The sequence below is a fragment of the Brachyistius frenatus genome, unplaced genomic scaffold (assembly GCF_029030835.1).
Source record: "Brachyistius frenatus isolate BFR_SWC_R1_liver_20210118 unplaced genomic scaffold, ASM2903083v1 Contig_3, whole genome shotgun sequence".
Taxonomy (NCBI): Eukaryota; Metazoa; Chordata; class Actinopteri; family Embiotocidae; genus Brachyistius; species Brachyistius frenatus.
Genome location: NW_027210602.1, coordinates 9,549,229 through 9,563,689, shown reverse-complemented (window position 1 = coordinate 9,563,689; position 14,461 = coordinate 9,549,229). Strand labels below are relative to the sequence as shown.

The following is a 14,461-nucleotide window of genomic DNA, read 5'->3' as shown; positions in this document are numbered from 1 at the left end:
TAAGTCCCACTTTTTCATATTTTTTTCAAGAATCTTACATAATCCAGTCTCCCTTTTACCTCCACCGAGGACCGTGTGTTTTCACTGCTGTGTGTTTTTGTCAGGTTTAGCAAGATATCTAAAAAACTTGAAGAAATTATGTTTTTGATGAAGATCCAGGATCTTTTTTTTTAAAGGATTGCACTTAATTGCAAGCCTGTACATTTACTATTTTGTCAGAAACTATGGTGTTTTTATTAAATATCATTCTGTGTATATCCTGTGGCTTCCTGTCACTGTGTGTATTTTGACACTGACCCAGATCGTAATACAAATTAACATTTCTAAACATCTTCCATGATTGAAACAGCACATAAAATAATGCACATTCGTGAAAACGGATGTTTGAGCTCTCTGAGTGCTTTCTCCTCGTAAAAATGCTCTCAAGATAACGACACTCTTTTTCAAAAACAGGCCTAAACCAAAAGGAAATGTGCCAAGGAGAACAACATGTGATAAAAGATAGAATTATCTTGAGATTTCTCTTGATAACCAAATAACAGAGGAAGGTTTGTCTCTGTCCATTTTATAAGGATTAACATGCCACTGTTGAGGATAATACCACTGTTACCGAGACCACAATGAACTGATTGGCAGTGCTTTAAGACTTCAGTTCATTCATGTTAAACCCTTCTTTTCTGACACTTTTTGTATCTGTAATTGTTTTTAATTTTCAGCAGTAGCCATACAATATGCCTGACATACCCAGGAACAAAGGATTCACAGGAAACAACACATGCACATGCAAAAGCTGTGGTGTGCGCACATTTCATCGTTGTTTTTGTACTCTTTATTGAAACAACATGAGAATCCTGGAAGTCCAGGACAGAAATAATTTCAAACACAGTATACATGTCATTCCCAACGTCACCTGGGGACTTATTTTATTAAAAGGCACTTGCTGTTAACCACATTGTGTTGTCAAATCACTGATGCATGATATCTTGACTTTAAATCTCCATGAGGACTTCAACATACTTCCTGTCAATAATTTAATCACATACTCAATTGGCATTTTATCTGGCTCACATTCCAAGGACATGAAGCCTTGTTTAATCTAGTTTAAAAAAATTCCCCTCGGGAATTAATAAAGTAACTACCTAACCTAATCTACACCCAACTTTCTGAATGTAAATACATTAAATAATCTCTCTCAAAATAATTTATCACAGCTCAACAGCACCACAAACTGCAGCCTCCAAAATTACCATCAAGTTTAATCAGCGCCTCGCTTAAGCTATTTCAACACAAGCTGAACATTGTAACCTCAACATTTACTGCAGGACGAGGTGTACCCATAGACTGTATGGACATAGTCTCCAGGTCTGAAAAGGGACGCAAATGCAGAGGTAAAGTTCAATACCACCAAAGGCCACTAGGGGCTGGCTCAAAAAAACTCTGGCTCCAGTAGACTCCCATTTAAAAAAGCATCAACGTCCCTCATGTCTCACAAAGTCAAAACATTTATTCCACAAGTTATTATGGTCTCATTAGCTAAATTAACTCCTCCTGATCTATATTCTGTTGGTCCTTCCGAAAATAATTCCATCATTAATTAGATATAGGGTGTGTCTGGGGGGCCTTCCTGGTTTGATTGACATGCCTGGAGTGCAGTTAGGTTTTGGGCGGGAATAGTGTTCTCAGATGATTTGTCACATCCACCCATCACTAACCCCAGGTCATCCATAATGGTCACTTCTGGCTACAAAAACCAAAGAATGCCACAGCTGAAATGCCAGACTCAAGATGACAAAACAGCTGTTGACAAACCAATGGGTGATGTCACAGTGGGGTACCCCTTGGGTGTATCTAATTAACTGACAACAGGGCTTTGAAATCACTACCTCAGTCACTGTAAGTCGCAGCAAGCCTGGAAGTGACATTTAGGGGATTTAACATTTAGCGTCATCCCTTGACAGGTGTCGTGTCGTATCACTGTAATTTCTGGATCCATAAAATGCAGATAATTGTATTGTGAGATTGTGAGCAGAAACTAGTGCACACTAAAACTGTTCACACTGTCTTCTTTTTTAATTCAGAATCAGACACTCAAATATTTCTCACAGAAAATGAATGTTGTGCACTATACAGTACAGTAAACAGGGAGTGTTTTCCGATGCAGCCTTGAGTGTAAATAAAAGTGGAGGTACTTGTAAAATAACTTCACCATAATTGTGGTTATTATTGTTGATCAAGGATGATCTATCAAGTAAATGTCAATTGGTTATAGAAAAGCCTCGAAATATGCTTGTGATGAAAACTGGGGAAAACATTTAGCAGATTTCTCTACAGGTTTCAAGAAAATCAAATTTGAAGAATCAATAAACTCATAATTTATAGGACGTCGATTCTTAATTCTACTTTGCTCAGTTTGATTTGCTAAATAGGATATTTCACTGTTTTGGATGCTTACTGGACTCGAGATGTTTTTGTTGCCTGGATTAGGCTGGATTTTCTAGTATGTCATGTTTGTCTTGTAGCTGAATCTTTTTCAGAGGGATATTTACACTCCAGCTCTTTGGTTGTTCAGCTTCTATAATCTGTCTGAGGGCCTTTTATGACTCGGTTGTAAACAAACGACTCGTAGCTTTACCTCTGTAGCATTCCTTTGCAGTGGAAGCTGAGTCTGTGAAGGCAACATGCAGCTCATCTAACCTGCTATTGTTGATTGTGTTTTCACGGGAAACAAGATTTCTTTAATTACACTGAGGCACTACCTGAGCTTCATTATGAAGAAACACTCTTTTCATCTGTCACTGGGAGCTACAGACCACTGTACTACAAGAAGATGTAGTCATCCACTGAGAAAGCTGAAATGTCCCCTCTTGTGTGCCATTAACAGACGGAAATCATTAAGACTAGAGTGTCACTGGGCAAAGTGATGCAGACTGGAATGTATTCAGTGATCAGAAACTATGCTAGATCATGAAAATGGATCCAAAATCGTTTCTTAAAAGGGTCAGTTCATCCGAATTTAATTTAAAATGAGCAGTATCAAGCCACACAGATAGTTTTGTTTTGTCAGTTTTTACAAATTCAATGCAGGTGAGTTAAATTTCAATGGCAAAAAAAAAAACAGTGAAAATGAACACTTTACATATATCCACAATGAAACAGTAACATATAACACCTGAGGTAATGTGTGCTGTTTTATAGGGACTTTCTTTTGTTAGACAAGTCATTCCAGTGAGAAACGGGGCACAGTGAAGATACCAATAACATAATATAATTTTTTTAAGTGGTTATTTGTGTGAACTTGCCCTTTCAGTAGAAACACACCTTTATAAGCATCATTGCATTGAAGTTTATGTAACAGTGAGTTTATGCATGGTCCCATGAACAGTAAGGGAGCCCCAGTGCAAAACAGCTGGGCCTCTGTTGCCCCAAAACCTACCATACACAATGCATCATACACGATGGATGTAGCCAGTCGCAACACAGCCTCACTAAATGTATAAAAGCTACAATGTAAAAATTTGTCATAAAAACGTTCACAGTGCCGTCCAACAAAAAGTCTTATTTTCTCTTGCCTGCTCTAATCAGTAATTAGTTATAATATAATTTGTGTCCAATTGTAGGATGTCAACAGGTGCTACACACCTATAACCTAAACATGGAATTGTTGTGACATTGGATGTTGCGTTCAGGAGGCTGCTCAGGCTTTTGTTCAGCATTTCGGTCAGACATAGTGAACACCACTGCGAGCTCGAGCGTGACGAGGCTCATGGTCGGGAAATGACCATTAGTAACATCCTAAATTCACTTAAATGAATGAGTCATTTTAAACTGGTTAATCCCTCTTTCTGTTTTCTGCTACTTAGGTGAGTCCTGGTCAAATTAATTCAATTAACTATACCGTTAGGAATTATTGTGTACTGCTGGGAATTACTGACATTAAGTCATATGATAATTAAGGATTCTAGGCTATATCATCCCTGCTGGTTTGCCACTCTATTACCCTTGAAACAGATATTAAACTGTTTTATGTGCTACAAAAAAAAATATATTATCAATTCAACTTCATGAGCGACAAAGAAACACTTTTCACTATGAGTCATACAGAATGTGTTGATTTAAAAAACGATGTTAGTTTACAACAAGGTGTAATCTCATTGAAGATTGTCACCTTTTTCATGGCAGTTTTTTATATCACCATTTTTCTGGCTCTTGCACAGCGAATTGACATCCTTAGCCTTAATCCCGTTTACAGAGCTCTGCTGGCTCAGCTGTTTTTTCCAACTGGGGAAAATGCCATTCATACATCGCCATATTTTCAGCAGCTGAAAAACATGATCTAGTTCATATTATATTTTGCAATGCAAATTTTACTGTAAAATTAGTTGAGGGAATAAAAGAAGGTCTCACATCACAGAAAATGCTACCAGTTGTTCCACACTTAAGTAACTCTATTCGGTTGCTACCCACATCTGCATTTTTCAGGTATTAAAATGAGGAATTTGTGGAATTAGAGTTTGCAGTAGGAGGGGTGTTTAACTCGGCAACAGCACCTAATAACTTGCTGTCAAAGCTCCAGTGATGTGTGGCTTCACATTAAAAGCTTCAGTTTTCCTTTCTCACCTCTGCCTCTTGCCGTTTGAACCCCAGTCTGCAATCAGGTGGCTAAAAAGAGCCGATAGCCCGTAGAATATCTGCCGGGACAAAAGTGAGGTGAATGCCGAGCCAGGACAAGCCCTGACAAAACCATTAGCTTCCATGACCTAGAGCTCACTCTAGCAGCTCCATAACTCATCTGGGAAGGGGGGAGGGGGTTAGCCTCTGCACCTTTCACCTCTTTCCCTTGCCTGCCATACCGCCCTTTAATTACCTTTATGCTGTATTTATTCCATTATTTGTTGATGCTGTTACTATAACAACAGATTAAGATGTTTAAAAGTCAGTTTGTTTCACCGTGCCAGAAACCATAATACTCCAAGATTTACTGTTTGGAAGCAGCTCAAGGATGTTGAGCTGGTTCCAGATATTATGCCCAACAAACATTCCCAGGGAGATAAATGTTTCACAACACACCCATGAACTATTGCTGAGGATCAACTAAAGATTCATTCTGAACAAATTCAAATTTGAGGACAATATTAGACTGACATTACAAAAAAAAGGTGTTCAAAGTTAACAATTTCAAGGTGAAATATTCAACTTTCACTTTTTTCCTTCATTACTTTCATCTGGTTTCAGGCAACTTTCAGTTACAGTAAATATTTACATTAAAAAAATGAGGCAACTCTTTCTCATCATTGATTTAAAGTGTCCTAACCTGTTGAGAAGCCAGTATTTTCCCCAAAATCAACGCAAAGTATATTATTTGTAACTGCTTTCCAAAAACGAAACTCCAAGAAGTGTTTTCTGATCAAATAGCCTCCTGGGTAGCACAACTTTGTTTGTCAGGGCTCTCCAAAACTGTCACAAATCATCATTATAAAACCATTAATATGTCTGCAGTAAGGTTTGGGTAAGCTCCCCCTAGAAGCACAAAGTAACATCATTAAATTGCTGTTATGTACAGATTAAATAAATGAGCTAATTAATGAGCTTTTAGCTGTGTTGTAAACTGTTGACAGAACCAGACAAGCTGCTTCCTGCTCCCACTCTTAAAGCCAAGCAGGAATCCTGATGGCAGCTCAATGCGGAGATTTAAGACTGAAAGCAATTACATCTATTTTAGAGAAAGTTGAACCAATCATTATTATTTCTGACTCAGTATTAAAAAAAATAACAAGTTGAAGTGATGTTTATTTGTTGACATGATATTGATTTGTGACTGATCTATGAAGCATTTCTACATGATTTATTTACCGCTGAATAATCCACTGAACAGGATAATGTTTTATGACATTTTGCACACTTTGCCTTAGCACTTTTAAAATAACAAGTAAAAATACAAGTGCATGTTTTTACACAAATTCCACCCTACAAATGATGCAATAGCCGTGCCTGCAAAAGCCACCATCCACACACTCAGTTACACAATCACATTTTCACAAGAGCAAAAATGATTAAAGTCTGCCTCGCAATATTTCCAGTTAATTAAGAACAGAATTCATGTGTGATTTACTGTTGTTTGAATATGCTGTTATTATAACTTATTAATTACTAAATGACTGTTTCGCAACTCAATCAAGTGTTTTCAGGTTTTAAGTTTGGGCAATCATCTGATTGCACAATGCTGACACCGCTGCATTGTCAGGTAACAGGACAGCAAAATTCAGAACAAACAAACAAACTGAAAAACAACTTTTTTTCCAAGAGCTGTGACTTATATCATTTTTAATTGATACATTTTAAATTGCACACTTTTACAATGTTAACTGGTTTTCATTGATCTGAGTACAATGACAACAACAAAAAATATTTTATTCTGTTCTATTCTTATTCTAGTCGGTATCATTTTGGTTCCAGCTCTTCACTGATATTTCCACTCAGGTAATTAAATTATGCAAACTTTCTTTTCGAATACTACCATAATCTCATCAAATTCCAGATTTCTTCTGCAAAACTTTTGCAAACATGAAGCATCTTTAAAATCTTTATCTTCAAAAGCTGTAGGACCTGAACTACAATTTCCAATAATCAAAATCTGTGGATCTCAACAGAACTTGGCAGCACAGCATCAGTTTGTAAAGACTGACCAGACATTTAATAGACATAAACTAATTTGTATTTTCATTACAAAGTGACCAACACAGTACAAAGCCGCAAGGGCACACCTTTGATCACAACTTCTCTCTCTCTCTCTTTCAAAAACGCAGGTGGTGGTCCTCCACAGGCAATAAACCAGCAGCAGCAGACTACCCACAGCCTAAACATTCCTCTGTAATAACTCCGGAATAAACAGGCTTCCCTGCACCTCCAGTCCACCTCTGTTTGTATCTGGTGTGTGTGTGTGGGGGGGGGGGGGGACCTTCACAGTGACCTCACTCTAAAAAAAAAAAAAAAACGGCATCTCCGACTCCAGCTTTTTGTAAAACATTTATGCAAATTATACACTCAATAAGTTGTAATTATTTTCCTCCTGATGCACTCAAGACATTTAAAATCTACATTTTCTCTCAAACAATAGCTATAACTGCATGCAGGCGACTGGGGTGAGACAATTGGACGAAATCATCCATGATTCAGTGACATTATCTTTATAATAGCCAGCTGCTGATCTGCTTAACGTAGAGATAAGATCCCACGCTTCACTGACAAGCAGCAAAAACCTGCACGTGCAAACAAACAAAACAAAAATGATTTTTTGTTTTTGTTTTTGTATTGTAACCAGAAATAGTAGCTACCTCAGAATTATTCTGGAGGTGATGCTTCTGTTGTTTGACCATCACAGGCCTGAACGTGCGCATTTGTAGGAGAAGCAAATAATTAAAATTTCCACAATTTAAAACTTTAGTCACGGTTTGAGCATGAACTTACTTCTCCCGTGCTCCTTCATAAAAGTGATGAGCTCCTTGTAGTACTTGTAGTCGTCCTCGTACGGCTGGGCCTCCACCGTGATGTTCATCTCTTCCTTCAGGTTCAGGTAAATCCCCTCGGAGAGGAAGTAGTGCGGCCGGTCATCCTGCCGCAGGTCGTGGAAGATCACCACGGCCCGGGACGTCCAGTTGAAGTGCGTGTGCAGGATGTTGGCGAAGTCTCCCAGCTTTGTGGTTGACGGCCCGCTGCGCACGATGGTCCGGTACTCCTCCCGCTTGTCGAAGCCGTATGCAGGTCCTCCGGCGGTGAACAGCGGGAGTTTCCAGTGGGATGCAAAACGCCCCACGGATGCAAGCGGGTACACGCACCCGGGTCCGAAGAAAGCGTCCGGGCGGATGTAAAGCTTGGCGTCCACGGCCACTACCTGCGCCCGGCTCTCGGCGCACGAGCCCGCGACGGGGTCCTCGGTGCTGTAGTTGAGGATGTTGATGGAGCGGCCGAGCAGCAGCTTGTGTTTGCCGTGCAGGTCCTCGTGCGCCATGAGGATGGCCGGAAAGACGCGCGGCAGAGCCCACGGGTACTTGTGGTGGTTGTCCGGGAGCAGCACCGCCACGGTTATGTTACCTCTGCAGCCGGGGAGAAGGCAACAGGACAGCGCCGCGAGCAAGCAGCATCCCAGTGCGCTTCTGCATCCCATCTCTCGTCCCACAGAGCAAAGTACGGCCACGTAGAGCGCACCGTTTGGCGAGGAGACACGGCCGGCTGTGGCACCCTGACACTAAACCATAAGTAGCTATTTGTCTCCCTCACTCTCTGTCTCCTTCTTCTCTCTCTCAAAAGTCGCACAAAGTCGATAACGGCATTATCCTGTCGCGCCTTTCCGCCCGTGCCATGCGTCTCCGCTGCGTAAATCCACGTTTCCAAAGCGACTTTCCCAGCGCTGCGCGGTCCTCACACCGATGGTCTCTCGGAGAGTGATAACATACATCCAGATGACTGTAACTTAAATCAGAGCAACCCTCTGCTCGGCCCCCACACGTCACACACTGCAAGAAGTGTGTGTTCCTCGCACTGTCAATAAATCACTGTCACAAACTAAGATCTTTCTTCAGGTAAATCATGTGATGTTTGCAGTGAATTGAGTTGATTCTGGTACAAATCACATTTATTTAATTGTAAGCCTTATTGTTCTCTCGTATGGAACAAGACAGACCCTGACGCATATTTGTGTGTCTACAAAAAACGAAAGCAAAATGACCTGCGTCAGAAACAAGATAAAGGCGTCTGGACATGGAACCAAGGATTAACAATCAGACTGTAAAGTTTAAACTAAATTACATGTTAAAATATTTCATACTTTTTGCAGTGTGTGTAGTAAAATCCTCAAATAATTTAAATAAAAAAACGGAGGTGAGTCGCCCCCTGGCTGCCATTTCTCATGTTACAGTGCTGCTGTAGTCTTTAGTGCATAATTACCGCTGGACAATCGAGGTCGAAGCACGTGCAGCTATTAATGGATCTAATGCGTTTTAATGGATTTTAGGAAATATCACAATGTATGGCTAGGTTTCAGTTTAATAGGTTTATAACAGTGTTGGCAGGTATTTGGTATCAGCTGCTTTAGTAATCAAGTGTCTGCCTGTTGATGGCCTGTGTGTTTGAGTGATTAAATTGTTAAATAGGCTATAAATACATTTGATTAGGACTGTATATCAATTAAAGTGACAGCACCTCCTGCTTGGATTTGATCAGGGCTGGAGGGTCTGATTCATTTGGAAAAATTCACAGTTTATCTGATCAGCCTACTACATGCTGAAAAGGTTGCCAGGTTTACTATCCTTCTGCAGTTCAGTGAAAGTTATCCTAAAAGAGTTCTCTCAATGAGATATTAAAGAACCAGATCAGTTTTCTAATTTTCACCCACTAGTTGTCACCCAGAGCCAAGAAGTACATCCTAAAATTCTGAATGAAAGAATCTTGCTTTGAAATCCTATGTGAGATTTCACTTTGGATTATCATTTTTTGTAAAAGAAATAAAGAAGTATTTATTTTAGAATTTCTGAGTAAAAACATGTTGATTTGGGTTCCTTTAATCCACTTTTAAAACAATTAACTGTAAGGAAAGACAGTTTATATATATATATTTTTTTTAATCCATTTGTTTCCTGTTTATATTCATCTGTTCTGTGTCTGCTGCTCAAATTGTAGCATTTGCTTTGGAACTTTTGATTGTTGGAACCTGTGAGAAAACTATATCTCAGATGTGTTTTGGACTGTCCATTACACCTGCTTTTGAGATGCTAATGTTAAAAAGGACTACATTCCATTCAGGTGAGTCCGGGGTCTGGGTTCTGCATGCTGGCCTCTGAGCCATCGTTAACCAGATTTATTGCACCTGCGCTACAGCGATACTTCAAATGGAGTGTTTGGATTGTCCACCATTCCTCCAGTGGACAGTATGGTGGACTACACAAAGTTGACTATATAGTGGACAAAATCCATTCTGATTGGCAGTGATGGAAGTAACTACATTTACTCAGATACTGTACGACTCATTATAGAGGGAAATATTAGACGTTCTACTTCACGACATTTATGTGACTGCTCTAGTTACTTTTCAGATATATATATATATATATTTATATATATTTTTCATTGTGAAACTGCTACTTCTACTTGAAAGGTCTGAGTACTCAATCTCCAACCTACTTAGTGGTCACGCTAATCCAAACACAGCAAACACATCTGCTGTTATAAAAAAGCTTGAAAAGTTTCTAGCAATGCCCCTACACTAATCCACCGTCACTGCTACTCCTCAGTTAAACACAGATGAATGTGACAGCTGATCCAGCTGTTCACTCCTGCTGTTTGTCATTCCCTCAGTTGTCATTTGTTTTCTGGATCAATAATTTGCTTCATCCAGCTGTGATGTAAAAGCTTTTTATTTAATGGGCTAAAACATACAAAAACACTATCATGGACCTTCATTCCTGCACATTCTTCTTATCAGCCCTGTCAGTTGAAATCAGTTTTGCAGGGCTCACATCGCTCCATGGGCCTGTGAGCTGCTGTTGTAAAAATTCTGTGGAAAATCTGAACGTGATCGATCGACAGTTTTCTTGCCATAACTCCCCTCTGAGTATAAAACTATGTTAGGATTCATCCTCAGACTGAATCTGACCCACAGCAGGACTGACATGAATATAAATAATCCATTTACAATGCAGCTTGATTGTAACTGGCTGAAAGGTCTGTGTTCAGTGCCACAACTACATTTTTGATGTTGTGAACTACAGCGAAACAGCTCTGTGCGGTTGTATTACAGCAGGGGAGATTTGAGCTAAATGTTAATGGTAACATGCTGATGTTTAGCAGGTATAATGTTGACCATGTTCTCCATCTTAGTTTAACATGTTGGCAGAATCAAAAAAACACAGGACATGATGTTTGACTGTCCCTTGTGCCAAGGTGGTGAGCACTTCCAGGAAATTAACCTTGTTTTGAGTGGTTGACAATCGACAAGTGGGGGTTCTCCGGCTTGTGTGGGGTTTATCTCAGTCTGGTTTAGGTTGTAGAATTTTGGGACAGCTGGGCCCAGAACACATCGTCAGTAATGTTCCCTTGTGTCATTGGGTGTTTCGGCCTTTCAACACTATAAAGGCGGCCAGCTGCAGGATGATCAGCCCTCAGCTTGTGTGCCGTGCCCGACTGTCTTGAAATTGACAACATTGAGAATGGTGGACGACTGAAAGGTAAACAGGTGGGGGTTCTCAAGTGGGTTATGTTGGCGTAGTTGGAGCCCAGCATGGGTCATTCTGCTTAATCCAAATCCACTGGCTGCTTCTTTCAGCCGCCTCCGAGACTGCCCTGATGGTCTGCCGCCGAGTCTGACCGTGGCTTCCCAGCTCTTTCAACAGTCTGATGGTCGAAGAAGCCACAAATCCTCTGCATCCCACTTCCACCGGAAAGATTTTAGTGTTCCAGCCGCGCTGCTTTGCTTCTGCTGCAAGCTCTGCATAGCGCAGCTTCAGACGTTCGTAGGCCTCTTCAAGCGCGTTCTCCCATGAGACTGTGAGCTCCATGATGTAAACAGTCTTCAGCGACGTGGACCAGAGTACCAGGTCTGGCCTGAGGTTGGTGGAAGCAATCTCTGGAGGAAAGATCAATTGCTGGCCGATGTCTACCAGCATCTTCCAGTCGCGGGCCATGATTAAGTGTCCCGTCTCTGGATTGGTGGAAAGATGTTTGGGGGCTTTTTGTCCTTCTCGGACAAATGCTGTTGCCTTCAGGGGATTGGCTACTCTCGGGGGCAAGGAGTTGGTCGCACACCGCTTGATGTCAATCGCTGCTGCCAGGCTCTTGAGGACCTGGTTGTGCCACCAGGTATATCTGCCTAGCGTGAGGCTGGTCTTGCAGCTTACCATGATGTGTTTGAGAGTCGCTGGAGTTGGGCAGAGGGCACAGGTTGGATCCTCGCCATACCACTGATGGACATTCTTTGATGGTGGAAGCACGTCATAAGTAGCTCTGACGATACAGCAAATTTTTGTTGCTTCCATTTCTCATTGTTCCCTCCAGCTGATCTTTCTCCTCTCCACACCTTCCCACCGCATCCATTGTCCCTGTTTCGCGAGAGAGATGGCCTTTGCACTTCTTGCGACCTCCTCCTGTCGCACCTCCTTGACCACCAATGTTCTCTGTTCTGACATTGTGGCCTTTCGCCAAGTTGGTTCACTGGCCGTCAGGCTGAGGCCTCCTCTTCCCTGCTGAACTTGCCCCACGATATCTTTGTGCCTCAGGGTTGATGTTGCTTGCTGCACTGCATTGGATGGTTTCCACTTCTGCCCAGTTGCTAGACTAATAGTCTTGTCTCTGGAATCACTCAGCGTAATCTGAAGTCTGACTTTAGAACACTTGTATTCTTCCATCAAACTAGTGAGAGGTAGTTCCAGGACCCCTTTGCCATAGAGGCTGATGTTAGTTAGGTATCGTGGGACATCGAGCCATTTTTTCACGTATGAGGAGATGGTTCACTCTATCTTCTCTACAGCTGTTATCAGGACCTCGTAGACAGTGAGTGGCCACATTGTCCGAGGGAGGAGTCCAAACTGTAGGCACCAGAGCTTCAGTTTTCCAGGCAGTGAGGTCTTGTTGATGTTCTCCAGGCTGTTGATAATTTCTTGCCTTAGTTGTTGCACCTGCTCGTTGTCCTTGAGGCTTGCATTGTATCATCTGCCCAGGCTTTTGACAGGCTGCTCAGATACTGTTGGTATTGGGTCATCGCCAATACAGAACCTTGTGTCTTTAAGCATTCCCTTAACAATAGAGATACTTCGAGATTTGGTTGGATTGATTTTCATGCGAGCCCACTTGATGTTCTCCTGTAGCTTTCCAAGTAGCCGCTTGGTGCATGCTGCAGTAGTGGTCAGTGTTGTGATATTGTCCATATATGCGTGAATGGGTGGTCGACAGAGCCCCGCCTTAGTCCATTCACCGCCTACTACCCATTTTGAGGCTCTGATGATGACTTCCATGGCCATTGTAAAAGCCAAGGGTGAGATTGTGCAGCCTGCCATAATGCCTACCTCCATGCGCTGCCATGTTGTGGTAAAGTCAGCTGTGGCGAAGCACAGTTGCAGGTTTTGGAAATAGGTTTTGACCAGTGTGGTGATGGGCTCTGGTACATGGAAAAAGTTTAAAGATTCCCAGAGAAGTTCATGGGGAACTGAGCCAAACGTGTTTGCCAGATCAAGGAATATAACATGGAGGTCTCTTTTGTCCTTCTTAGCTGCTTGGATCTGGTGCCAAATCATGCTTGTATGCTCCAAGCAACGAGAGAATCCTGAAATTCCTGCTTCCTGTACAGATATATCAACGTACTTGTTTCTTTCCAGGTAAGTGGACAGCCTCTGTGATATTATGCTGAAAAATATTTTACCCTCCACGTTCAGAAGGTAGATTGGCCGGAATTGACGCATCTTTCTCTTTTGGTATTAGCACACCGCCAGCCCTTCTCCATGCCTTGGGTATTATTTGTTTCTGCCACACTAACCTCATGAGCCTCCAAACAAAGCATAGGACGTCCGGTGCATTCTTGTAGCACTTGTATGGTACTCCATTAGGCCCGGGAGCGGATGCTGCTCTTGCTTGCCGGACTGTGTTCTCTACTTCTTTCCAATTTGGAGGGCTAGTGTCCAGATTGACAGCTGGAGGTTTAATTGGTGGGATGTCATATGGGATGACTATATGCTCATGCCGTCTCCTGTCATGGTGGACCTTTTCTAGATGTTCTTCTAGTTCCTGCTTAGATGTTTTCAAAATTTCTCTTTTTTTCTTTGCGAAGAGGTCTTTGACAAACTTGAAAGGATCTTTGTAGAACAGTGTTTTTGTTTTTTCCCTCTTCCTTCATAGTTTCCTCAAGTTCTCTTCTCTTCGCAAAGTTGCCTCTTGATGTCCGCTTGGAGTTGTTCAAGGCCTTCTCTCTCTGTGACAGAGGCTTACAGTTGAAAACACAAAGTACAAATTTGATATGATGCTATCACGATGCCAGACAAGTAGAATTTTTCCTGGTAACTGCGAAATGTATTCAAAATATTGTTCCAGTTCATCTAGTAGGTTTTAGATTTTACTAGATGAATACATTTCATGGAAATCCATTCAATTGTGGTCATGACATTTAACTAAAAATGAAAAATATTAAATGGCGGGGCGAGAGGAAAGTCAGGGGATCAGCAAAGTCATGAGTGTTTGTGCAAAACTTCACAGCAATCTGTCTGATAGTTGAGAGATTTCAATCTGGACCAATGTGGTGAATCAACTGAGCGACACTGCACTCGTCCCAAAAGCCATGCCTGGTGTATTTACAACCCAGTATCACAGCAAAGCTTGGACTACACACGCCCGTCCACTGCGGCAAAACGCGAGATCGCCACGCTTTGAGCTTTCTAAGCATGAAATTTACACGTTTGGTGTCTATTTCATGCTTTGATGAACCAAG

At 41.6% G+C, this 14,461-nt stretch overlaps 1 protein-coding gene across 1 annotated transcript in view; it reads right to left on the bottom strand.

The window, feature by feature from the left end:
• The window catches only part of npr2 (natriuretic peptide receptor 2), a 64,137-nt gene extending 55,589 nt beyond the window's left edge, over positions 1 to 8,548 (bottom strand). The window contains exon 1 of the mRNA XM_069705820.1: positions 7,465 to 8,548. Coding sequence (XP_069561921.1) covers positions 7,465 to 8,161 — 697 coding nt within the window. The 5' untranslated portion in view covers positions 8,162 to 8,548. The remainder of the gene's footprint in view (positions 1 to 7,464) is intronic.
• Between the last annotated feature and the right edge of the window lie 5,913 nt (positions 8,549 to 14,461).